The sequence below is a fragment of the Juglans regia genome, chromosome 3 (genome assembly GCF_001411555.2).
Source record: "Juglans regia cultivar Chandler chromosome 3, Walnut 2.0, whole genome shotgun sequence".
In the NCBI taxonomy this organism is placed as follows: Eukaryota; Viridiplantae; Streptophyta; class Magnoliopsida; order Fagales; family Juglandaceae; genus Juglans; species Juglans regia.
The window spans coordinates 11876608-11888344 of record NC_049903.1 but is presented as its reverse complement, the minus strand read 5'-3'; the positions used below and the strand labels follow the sequence as shown (position 1 = coordinate 11888344).

The window sequence follows — 11737 nt, the reverse complement described above, 5'->3', positions numbered from 1 at the left end:
CTCGTTGCACACCGAGTGCAGTTATCCCGGTGAATGAAATGTCCAAGAGGTAAAATTATATTCCTCAAGAAAGACTCATGGTAATAATTCGGAGAGAGGCCTGGCAAAAAAGTCCATACCTGCACCAAAGACGACTCATGATCTTCTACATAATCCGGACTCCATTGAAATACTCAGTATGGCACCCCATCAATCTCACAAGCTTATCTGGAAAACCCTTTAAAGAAATCCTCTTCATTAGCCAACCTGACAAAGACGAACCTTGGATTGACCATCGCCGAAACTACAGGCTGAGCAACCAACCCCCATCAACGACGGAAAAGTGCTTTGATATTGTCCAAAGATGGTCGTCTGTGCAAGAATTTCATAACCATTGAGAACTTAAGGGGCTGAGCTGAATGCTCTATTTCCTCCTTCGTAAAGGAGACATAAGACACTCCTTCAAAGACCTTTAAAGGTCGAAGAGGCACCACCACCCTAGGGAATGGTTGAGGCATTAAAGCCACCATATCCGAGTAGGATCTGAGCCGTCCAGATGAAGCCGGGGCACTCTGCCCTCGGCGGCAGCCATGTGAGCAAAAAAACCCTAGCAAAGGAAACTTATGATAAAAACCCAAAATGCCCCTTTCGTCCAAGAAAACATTTGCTCTGGGTTCGTTCTTGGGGTCCATTTATTTTCATGTACTAGTTATTAAATTGCTTGTTTGAGGTAGGGGTCTCTACGTTTAAGTTTTAAACATTCATCTTTGATTCGAAATAATTGTTGACTTGGAATTCTTTGTTTGCGCCCTGAGGGCATTATTTATATATGTGGAAAATAAAAAATATTTATGTTATGTGTTTTCTTGTGGTTTTACTCTTTCCAAAAGCACTGTAGCGTTTTGTTCAACTATTATGTGTTGCATATGAATGTCGTTCATTGGCGATTTGTCTAGCTTGGCTTCGATCATTGATCTTTTCCTCCAAACTTTTTTTATTTTACATCTTGGAAACTCATCCATATTGTAAGGGGATTTCCCCCCTCTATCTCAGCGGGCCTGAGAAGAGCAACTAAAGGGACAAGAACCAAAAGCCCAGTCCAAAACAAGTAGAATTTTCGACTTGGCCCATGGGTATAGGCTCCTCTGGACGCTACATGCACGAGAGAACGTGCTGCAGGGGATGTGACTCGCCGACCTGGAAACCTCTCGAATAGTATCTAGCTCTTGAGTGCTTGCTTGCGTAATGTGCAAAAAATACGGGGAACCCTCGATCTTCTGACATGGGAGGCATCAACGGACCTCCAAGGACACCAGCAGGGTGAGGCAAATTGGAGAATCATGCCGTATTAATGACACCACTACCTGAGCTATACCGGTGTGGTACCACATTAATAACGCCGTCGCAGAGCCACACCGCATTGAAGGACTCTAACAAAAGGAACAGTAGGAAGGCCATGGACTCTATGGTGGCAGACACAATCTGTCTCCCCAAACTCATGGTATAAATAGCAATTCAGGTATGAACAACTCTCTCTGATCCATAGACTCTCTCACTTATTTACAAACTTCTAAGAGAATTTACGGACTTTGGCATCGGAGACTCCTCGTAGTCAAGGCCACCCTCTTCTAGTTGTCTTCTTCTCTATTCTCGCAGGCCCAAGTATTTATGAACACCTGAGTTATTGGAACCTGGCCCAAAGACATACGAAACACGACATTAACTGATATTATTGAGAGCAATGTGTTGCATCATGTTTTTATTTGACTGGAAAACTCATATTATGGTCCGTGTGTTGCACAGGTTCTTTTCTAAACCTTTTTCCTCCCAACATATATACCATGTTCCGATTGTGGCTACCATTCTTACAGGTTCGATTTCTTTATATACTCTAATATTACAAACAATTTTTTTATTTGGTTTGATTTTATACATATGTATGTGATATGCTGTTGTGTTATGCATATGTATTTGGATTAGTCTTGCAATGTAGTTGTTTTATTGGAGTTTAATTGTAGCCATTAAGATTTGCTCTAGGAGACGTCATTGCATGCATGGGTTAGAGGTGTCATTTGAAATTTCATGCTCATTTTAGTAGATTTCATGTTCTCTTTGGCTCAATTCTGCTAATGTAAAGAATTTAATAGAACACCCTGCTGAGGCTACTGTGGATGAGCTAATTGATGAGGATTCTAAGTCTTGGAATATTTGATGCCGAGCCTACTGTCGCTTGGCGATAGCCCAGGGGACGTCACTCAGTTTTACACGCTCTCGAGTGACTAGAGGAGCTCTACCGAGATAATACCCCATCTTGACTTAGGGTCGTGATACGCACACACCCACAAAATATTCTTTTAATCATTTGACACCAAAACCACAGTTTTACCAGTTTCACAGCACAACCATAAAATAGAGCACAAATAATAATATCACGACAAGCAATAACAATTAAAAATGTAGATGCATGACAGAGAATTATTGGATGACCTGGCAATAGCACAATACAACAAACATCACAGATTTCACATTTTTCACAGTTTCAAAGAATCAGGTTTTCCACAACTACACGCGATTCTCAACATTCCATCTGGCCCTCAACCAACACTTCCAACAACAACCACGATATTATATCCCAACACTTCACAGGGCCCTCAGCCACTTAACCAACCACAACCAGACTGCAATAGAACACAGTTTTCCAGTGTTAGTAATCCAAGGGTCAATCTAGAGTTTTACTTACAACGCGGAACGAAAATTTTCGATGATCACACGTGCCGTCTAAGAGATCCTGCGAGTGTGCGTGCGTGAGTGTCGAAGGTGGCGGAGATGGTGGTGGCGCGGCGAAGGCAGATCTAGACAAATTAATGGGGCTACGATTAGGGAAAAACTTAAGGATAGTAGGTCCGATGTCAATAGAGGTTGGAGGAAGGGAGACTCTGGGTGGTTGGTGGTGACGCAACCCTAAGAGGAAGAGGGATCTTGGCTCGGGTTGGGTGGATCTGAGATGGGGGGAAGAGATTGAGTAGAGGGAAGAGGGTGTGGGGGTGGTCGAATGACCACCAATGAGCTCTTTTGGGTGACAGAGCACGACAGAACCCTAGGAAAGAGACAACAAGTTGAAAGAGAATCCAAGAGAGAGAGAGAGAGAGAGAGGTAGATAGATAGATAGATAGAGATCTGAGGTATGGAGGTCGAGATTGAGAGCCCACCATGGCTACTATTGGGCGGCAGGCAACCGACGGCGAAGGAGCTATGAGAGATAGAGGTTGACAGATTTGAGAAAGAAAATGATGGAGACCGGCATGGGAGAGGATGCCTTGCGACGACCAATTTAAAGGGAGGGGTTAGTTGAGATCCATGGCCTATTCTTGAGGTCAGATGGCGGTGGATGATGGTGGCTACGCTAAAGCCGAGGGGGAGAAGAGAGAAGATGGCGAGAGAGGGCCAAGAAATCAAAGGTGGAGATGGTCAAGGGGGTCTCTTTGCAAGGCTATTGAAACCACACAAGTTGCAAAGGAGGGGCAGTCGGCGTGATGGGGCTGGTTTCGCAACTGTGAGCACAGCCCAACGAGAAAGTGGGAGAGGATGCAACGTCAAGGTCTGGGATGCAAGGAGAGAAAAGAGAAAGAGAAGGGGAGGGGTGCGACGCAAGAGGGGAAATAAGAGAGGAGAAAATCATTTTAGTGTTTTCACCCTTCCTTACAAAACGACACCGTTTCAATGGGTTGAGGGGCTGGGCTTCCCATCTTCAGCTAGGCTCCCACATGGGTTGGGCCCACTGCCTACAGACACACACTAAAAGAAAGAGAAAAAATCCACTTCCAAATCAGTCTTGGGCTTCGCATGGGTTGGACTTCACAAACAATCTCTTTGAAATACAGATGAGTCATCCGTCTAGCATCTATTGTTTTCTTACAAGCGACAAAATGAGTCATCTTGGAGAACCTGTCAACCACTACCAAGATAGAATCCACAGCCGTTGGGTTTGGGGTAAGCCAAACATAAAGTCCATACTAACATTGAACCAAGGGGTTTTAGGAACAGGTAAGGGAGTGTACAAACTAGCATTGGTGAGAACTCCCTTGGATCGTTGGCACACAAAGCATCGCTCTACGTAACCAGTTGCATCACTGGTCAACTTAAGCCAATAGTAATTAGATGAGATCAAGGCCAAATTCTTGTATCCCCCAAAGTGGCCCTCTTTATGAAGTTCACTAATAATTTGATGCCTTAGTGAACAATTTGGGATGTACAACCGTAATCCACGAAATAAATAACCATTACGTAAAACAAAATCACTTCATTGGCCATCAATTACCTCTCGAAATATCTTCCCGAATGAAGGATCTGCTGCATATAAATCACTGAAAGTATCAAATCTTGCAACCTTGGTGCTCATGGTGGTGAGGAGTAACTTTTGACTCGAGGTATGCTTGAATATGAGTCCTTTAACCTCAACTGTTATATTGTAGGATGACAGAGATAGATGGTCAAGGCTTGGTCTGCACCTCTTTACAGCCTGCCAACTTCTCGGTCCTTCCTTGGATGAGGATCTTCCACATGACGTTAAGCCATACCTCTAGGTTCAAATAATATGACCTATTGAGTCATAACCCCTTCTGCAGACCCACTCCAGATGTGACCCTCAATGTGGAGTGTGAGAATCTGGGTAGGACACTGCCACTCTTCTGAGTATTTTCTAGTCTTTTCTCTTATTATTAGTTAATTTTTCCTCATGTATACTACCTGTGAACTTTGGCTCTGCCTTTCATGTTTTTCATAAAAGTTTCAATTGCTTCTAAGAAGAAAAATGCTAGCTTGGGTTTTGGTGATTTGCATTGAAGTATTTGTAGTCTGGGTTGGTAGTAGTGTTGCCTGAGCAAAGTAGTAGATATCATTTTCGCAAATAGGCTTATTTGACCTATTTTTTCATGAAGCTAAAGCTATGTAGTAAACAATTATTTGCAAGTAGTGATCGTGAAATCTCTCAACTTCAAAATAGAATTGTTTACTGATTGCTCTAAGCCAAAATGTTGTGGAATTGTTAGTTTGGGGAAGAGCTCATTTCCAATGGATATTTATGCTAAAGAATCTAGAAGTTTTCTTGAATTTGGCTCATGCGAAATGAGGAACATCAATTCTACCATCCTAACTTAACTTTCATAGATCTTCCCCAAGTCTTTTTGCATGTTGTTATAAGATGATAATGTATACTTCTAGTTGAAAGATTTTACTTAATTTTGACAATTTTTTAGATGAATTGTTACTGTTGTTTGCTTCTGCAAAGGGATTTGATATTCTGGTTGGTTTTTTATTCCTCCAATTGGGCATGCGTGCCTTGCATGTGGGGATATATATATATATATATATATATATAGACAGACACACAGTGTGTGTGTGTGTCTAACAAACAAGTTAATTTGAGTTTATACAATTACTACATTAATGTGCGCATGTGATGATAATATGCAAGTTAATTTGCAACCCCTAATTAAGTTTTAATTTATATCAAATGAGGGGATCATCAGAAATATGATCATCTTTGTGGTATGTGAAGTTCCACAGTAATAATATCACTTGAGTGTTACGTATTATATGTTAGTGATATAATTATAAGTAGCATTACTTCAACAAATAATAAATAAAAAAAAGCCATATGCACTTATCACATCAAGAACAATAACGTAATGGCACATGATGTTAAAATGCACATCAACATTTTAAATAACATCATGTTACTCTGTCACTTAATCGCAAAGATATTAACAAATTTGCTTTAAAAATAAAACCCATGTGATTAAAGTAAAGAGTTCAACTAAAGTTAACGTCAAAACTTCAAAAAAGAAATGTCTAGGAGATCAATGGTGAATGACAACTTCACAGCAGTTGGCGCACGATATTTAGGGCAAAACTCATCACTACTTTTTGCCACTTTTATTTTTTTCTTCCAATTTTATATATCTTCTTTTCTAAAAAGAAAGAAAAACAGAAAAATCTGATGTGAAACCTCGAGGGTTTTGGTATAGAAGAACTGTTTACCAAATACATAAGCATGATTAGGAAGAATATTGTCATATATAATTCCAGCTACCTTTTAAGTTTTAACCTCATATATACTTTCTAAAACTTGTATAGGAGACCCATATATATATATACCTTTCCATGATTAAAGGTGTCACTTATATATATACAACATCATCATGACTAGTATCGCTTTGCTGCAACAAAAATAGATGTAACTAAAGTTCATACACAACGATTATTTTCCTAATTAGTAATTAATACTAGTATTATATTAAAAATAAAAGATAACAGAAAGCAAGAGCTGTGAATCCCAAATACAAATAGCAGCACAGAAAGGGGAATCGATCAAGGGAGGTACTGTGGGGGTTTAAGGCCGGAGGAGATATTGGAGAGCAGAGTTCTGATGATCATTTTTCACAAACAGATTTGGCTACATCATATATAAGATCCATGGACCACGTAATTATAACTTGGCCGGCTGATGAAAATCAATCATCCAACTCGATCGGTGTACGTAACTACTCTTTCGCTCTCTGATCTATATATGTACTTATATGTAGTACTAAAGGAAGACATGATCTTCGTAAACGTTACATCGTCGATATTGCCTGCAGGAGAAGAACCCACAGAGGTACATGATGTGGACATTGTTCAACTCAAGTCTAAATTATTTTGAAGCACATGAACATGATGATGATATCTTTCATCATGACTATTCATCTACCCCCATGCACTTTTCCCCTACATTTTTTTGTGCTTGGCTTGGTAACCTGCAGTGATATCGGTTGATTCATTTCCATGTCAACATCTTATAAATCACCAATATTAATGCCTCCTGTCAGAAAGTTTTATTTCCCACATAATGTTGGAATTAAGTACTAAGTTTTACTACATATATAGGCTTCACAAATTGAAGTGTGGCCAATTAAAAGTTACTAGAAAAAAAGAGTCAACTTAATGTTGATTAATTACATTATTGTTTACATGTGTGATCATGACCAATCACATGAAGCTTGTAATTATTAGATTTTATGGTACTATGCCTGCAAGGCTAGCTGGCCCTAATATAGAAACCACCCCCAACGTGATATTCTTCTCCTTCAAGATCAGTTCAATGAGGCCGGGACTATATATATATATATATATATATATATATATATGTGTGTGTGTGTGTGTGTGTGTGTGTGTATCTGAAGTGAACTAGTTGACTTGATCATGAAGATGCCTCTGGCATTGACAAAAAGCCCCATGATATCAATTTCATAAAGCTACAAATTAAGCCATGCCCCACACCTACAAATGAATCCAAAACACTGCATGGTCATGGAAACGACACTTTCATCTATCTAGTCATGTTTAGTCGCAAACATCTGGCAGCTTTGTTTACAGCCTTATATTAGTCTGTTAAGTCATGGCAAGTTGAATATCCAGCCTATTCATGAAACAACTTTATAGGCTGAGAATTAGATTGATCTCTTCTTATAGCTTTCTACTCGAATTTGATCATCCAATTAATTAAAGAAAGACATAATATTAAATATCCAAGTGGAACTTACACTGTCTAGTTAAAAGCGGCCTTAACTTGCATGTTTGGAACAACAGAAAATGTTACAGATTAAGTCCAGTACTAATTAATGTGTATATATGTTGGCTCATCCAATTCGAATAGAGAATTGATTGAAAATATCTCTCTCCTATTTTATATGCAGGTATCAAATGCAAAGAAAATAAATGGAAACATAGCTACCTAGCTATATATATATATATATATATATATATTAAATTGCAGTAGAAGATTAAGAAAGAAGACTACATAAATATTATTCCACCCTTATAAAATCTGATATGGCATTAACCTCAAAATGGCTACTTTTCTTAGTGGGATGGGATCCCATGCATAAAAGTGATGGGCAGCATGTGCACCACGTTGCATGATGTCAAACAGGTAGACCAACCCGCATCAGGTTCTACTAATTAAGGCTGAGCTAACAGTGTCTCTTATGCACAGAAAGAAAGAAAGAAAAAGGCAAGCCTTAAAAAAGCTCCTTTGCAAAAGGATTGGCGCGCAATGACCAATGCTGACGGTTATGGCCGGCCAGGGAATAAAGCAGCTGGGCCGCCCCATTGTCCGCCCGAGGATAACAAAAAGAACCAAACAAAGCCTAAAACCCTCTTCCACTTTAGACTTTGATTACATCCATTAATATATTTTTCAATGAGCTTTATTTATTCTACTTGGTTTTCTAGAGAGAGAAAGATCGGTCGAGCTTGAGAGACTACTGGGAAATTAAGCAAGATAGCATAAGAAATCTTCACGCATTATATATATATATATATACACACATATATATGTGTGGAATATTCCACGTCCCAAAGTAGAGAACTTTCCTTTCATGAATATGATGTACTTTTTCTGATCGCTACGCTAATAATTCCCTCTTACAACATACAATTCGCTTTGCGATAAACGGAAATGACCTTAACAACAATTAATTTTTTACGTACACATATATATCCTAGCTAACTAAATGACAAAGTAAGTTGAAGATCGAATAAATCTAGATCATATTGCACTAAAACAACAAAGATATGACTGTCTCGAATCTTGATCATGACTTGCTCATCACTTGCTGCATGGTCTTTAACGGATGCCTGATTTTTTGAGGTTCGTAAAGTAGGAATTCATTATAACCGTCTGATATTATTCATGAAGGCTAGCTATGGCCCATTTTTGGCTCGATCGAAATGTTTGTTGGATGCATGATAGAGTTACCTTTGAGAGAGTTCATCATAATTAGAGGTCTTTAACGTCATGAAGCTTGAAAGTGTACGTTTAAAGGGTCTCTATATTTCAACTAGCTGTGCACGAAAACCCCTTTTTTTTCTTACCAAAAAAGGGATATTTGCATCAACGTAATTGATCTCATTCCTTAAAATGGTCTTGATCTCATTAAAACATGGAAGGTCAGCAAATACACAAACAGCGAGTACACCAAGCTTTGATATTCCATAGTTGTGGCCTGTTTCACAGTAAATTCCAATATTTAAAGAGGGGAAAATTTAAACAAAAAAAAAGGGTAAAAAGAAAATAACTAGATTGTCACCATTCATCGAAGTACATGAAATTTATAAATAACACATGATCTGTAACGAAATATGTACAAAAGCTCATTGCACAGATACACTTTTCCTATTGCTATATATATATATATGTGTGTATATATTATATACAATTTCTAGAGTTCCTCTATATGAATATTTTATAAGCAAATAACAGATTGAATAAAGATGATAAAAAATGAACCTATGGCTTTACCTTCATGGCAGAGGAAGTAAGAGAAATGGAAGTACTTGTTGAAGTTGAAGTACTGGTTGAAGTTGAAGTACTAGTAGTACTACTTGTTAGGGCAGAGGGGCCAACATTGTAACACATGGTTCCATCAGGCCGATACAGACCATAATTCCTCTCAGAAGTCTGTCCTGGCTTCAAATCCTCATTGAACAAAGCAAACAGATAAACTTCGAGCCGCATGTTAGGACTGAAAGGTGTCCCTTCGTTCTGCAATTGCCTTCTCATCAAGTTCCTGTTGTAAACAGCCGCATTCTCCATCGTTGCACCAACTTCACTGGGATCACCTTTCGACGGCCACCCAGTTTCCGAGACCCCAACCTCTATTCCACGATACCCCATTCTAGCAATAGCAAAACTGACTGCATCTACTTGAGCATAGAGCATGTTGTCATAGTGTAAATGGGTATAAGGATCGACCATTCCTGAGTTAGGATTAAAAAGCACATAGTCCAAAGAAATCTTGTTTGGGTTATCCTTGTAAGCAAAATACGGATAGGCATTGACCCAAAAGGGTGCTTTGGTGCTCGACAAGAATTGTAGCACCTGTGACATGGTTTCATATACCTCGGTTTTGAAACTCCCGGCAGAAGGCGGATATGACTCGGCAAGAACGGCTAGAGAATTGGGCGTAGAGACATGAATGTGCGAGTCCAGACCTAATTGAACTAGAGCACCATGGATGCTGACCATGGCCGGAACAAGATACGACATTAGGCCGGTCGTATCGGCACCGGTGAAGATCTCGTTTCCTACTGCTATCCCGGTGATTCTTGTTGCAGGGAAGTAAGGCTTGATATGGGAGCTGACCCACTGAAGGGCTTGTTGGTGGTCCATTAACTGAGCTAGCATTTGGTTTTCGACTGTGACAATGAGTTCTACATTGGAGTTGGCGAATGCTGTCAAAATCTGAGGATTTGTATCGTAAATTCTTGCTTTCGTGAGTCGAAGGGAGCTTAACAAATCGAGGACTTTCTCGGGTGGTAGCAAATTATCGCCCAGTTGACCATAATTGATGCCAAGTGATGTCACTTCTCGTAAAAAGCCGAAGTCTGTGCATGGAAAGTAGAAATAAACACGATCGAGCAATGAGAACTGTAAGTGCATCGCAATTATTGATGAGAAAAAGTCGAATGAAATTATGAAAACGGGTTCCTGCGCGACCATATGTATATGTATAGAGCAATCTCTGTTGACTAGGAACTAATATTACCAAACACACAAAAGCAAAAAACAGAAGTACCCAACAAATAAAAGCGAAGATCAGGTACCTAAGAAGTAGAGAGAAACCACGAGAAGAATTCGGATCATGGCAGAGATTCTGCAACTAAAATTTGCCATTGAGAGAGATCTAGAGAGACCGAAGAATGTTAAGCTGAGAAAGAGAGATCAGGGGAGATATAATTATATATGGAAACAGATATATATGGTGCTATATATGTATTCCTTTCTTTTCTTGTTTGAAGTCTGCAATTTGGAGGGTATGACGCGCGCGCGGTTTTAGCTTGCCTTGGCAATCTTGGCTTTTGGCTCTGACCTCTAAAGAGGTTTTAAATGACTAATTTGGATTCTTATATTCTCGTCGATCGCCTTAAATAGCTTCTTTTCAACTGGAATGTCTTCTTCAAACACACTCCAAATATTCCAATTAATTTGCGTGACTACAATGCCCCGGCGGCCACTTTCTTCATTCTAAAGTAAAGGGAAATCCCACCGGTTGGTTTAATATTAAGGCCAGGAGTAAGCAAGTGGAGGATCCCAAAATTTAAGGTATGCACAATAACTTTTTAAATTGTGTAACCCTGATATATCCCTAGCTAGCCAGTTGAAAAGAGATGCCACTTTAATCTAAATAATTGTACGTTGCTATTATAGTATTTTCTATTTCTAGTGCAATTTGCAGGGACATGCATATAACTAGCCAGGATGTGTAGACGTTGCTTCTATATATTTAAAAGGAAATAGATCTAGCTGATCAGGGGTAAATTACCCTCTAAATTGTAGAATATCATGTAGATGTTCCTGTCAATAAATTTTTAGAGAAATGCTAATGATCTACAACTACTGATCAGTTGATGATAATTTGCAACATAAACCTACCTATGTCGCAGTAGTTGTCGTCATGATCGATCTTCTGTTTAATTTTTGTAGGAACTCTTAATATCTCATAATTAACTTTATGTTAACATGATTTAATATTGTCTGTACGTATATATATAATCAATTAATTGTCTGTATATTAATAACTATATATTATATATGCGCGCATTAATTATAGGGCACAAGTGCAAGCTAGCCGGCCTATAAAGCGTTGGTAAAAGTGACATTATAAGGGTGTGAAAGAAGTATCAAGCGTTGATTAAATAATTTTGAAGTTTTGTTAGT

The 11737-nt window shown here is 39.0% G+C and overlaps 1 protein-coding gene across 1 annotated transcript; it reads right to left on the bottom strand.

Annotated features, from left to right (window-relative positions):
• Positions 1-8413: 8413 nt before the first annotated feature.
• On the bottom strand, positions 8414-10917 carry LOC108982745 (glucan endo-1,3-beta-glucosidase 11-like). Its single transcript, XM_018954201.2, has 3 exons — positions 10624-10917; positions 9320-10404; positions 8414-9023 (listed from the first exon to the last, which is right to left on the bottom strand). Exons 1-3 carry the CDS (start codon positions 10691-10693, stop codon positions 8934-8936), a joined length of 1245 nt encoding a protein of 414 aa, XP_018809746.1. The 5' UTR covers positions 10694-10917; the 3' UTR covers positions 8414-8933.
• Between the last annotated feature and the right edge of the window lie 820 nt (positions 10918-11737).

What these genes read in the sequence shown, in the direction of transcription:
- LOC108982745 (XM_018954201.2), bottom strand. Translation starts at nt 10,693, where the DNA reads ATGGCAAATTTTAGTTGCAGAATCTCTGCCATGATCCGAATTCTTCTC. An exon ending in GGTTTCTCTCTACTTCTTAG is followed by an intron (nt 10,405 to 10,623) that starts GTACCTGATCTT and finishes TTCCATGCACAG; the next exon opens with ACTTCGGCTTTTTACGAGAA. An exon ending in TTACTTCCTCTGCCATGAAG is followed by an intron (nt 9,024 to 9,319) that starts GTAAAGCCATAG and finishes ACTGTGAAACAG; the next exon opens with GCCACAACTATGGAATATCA.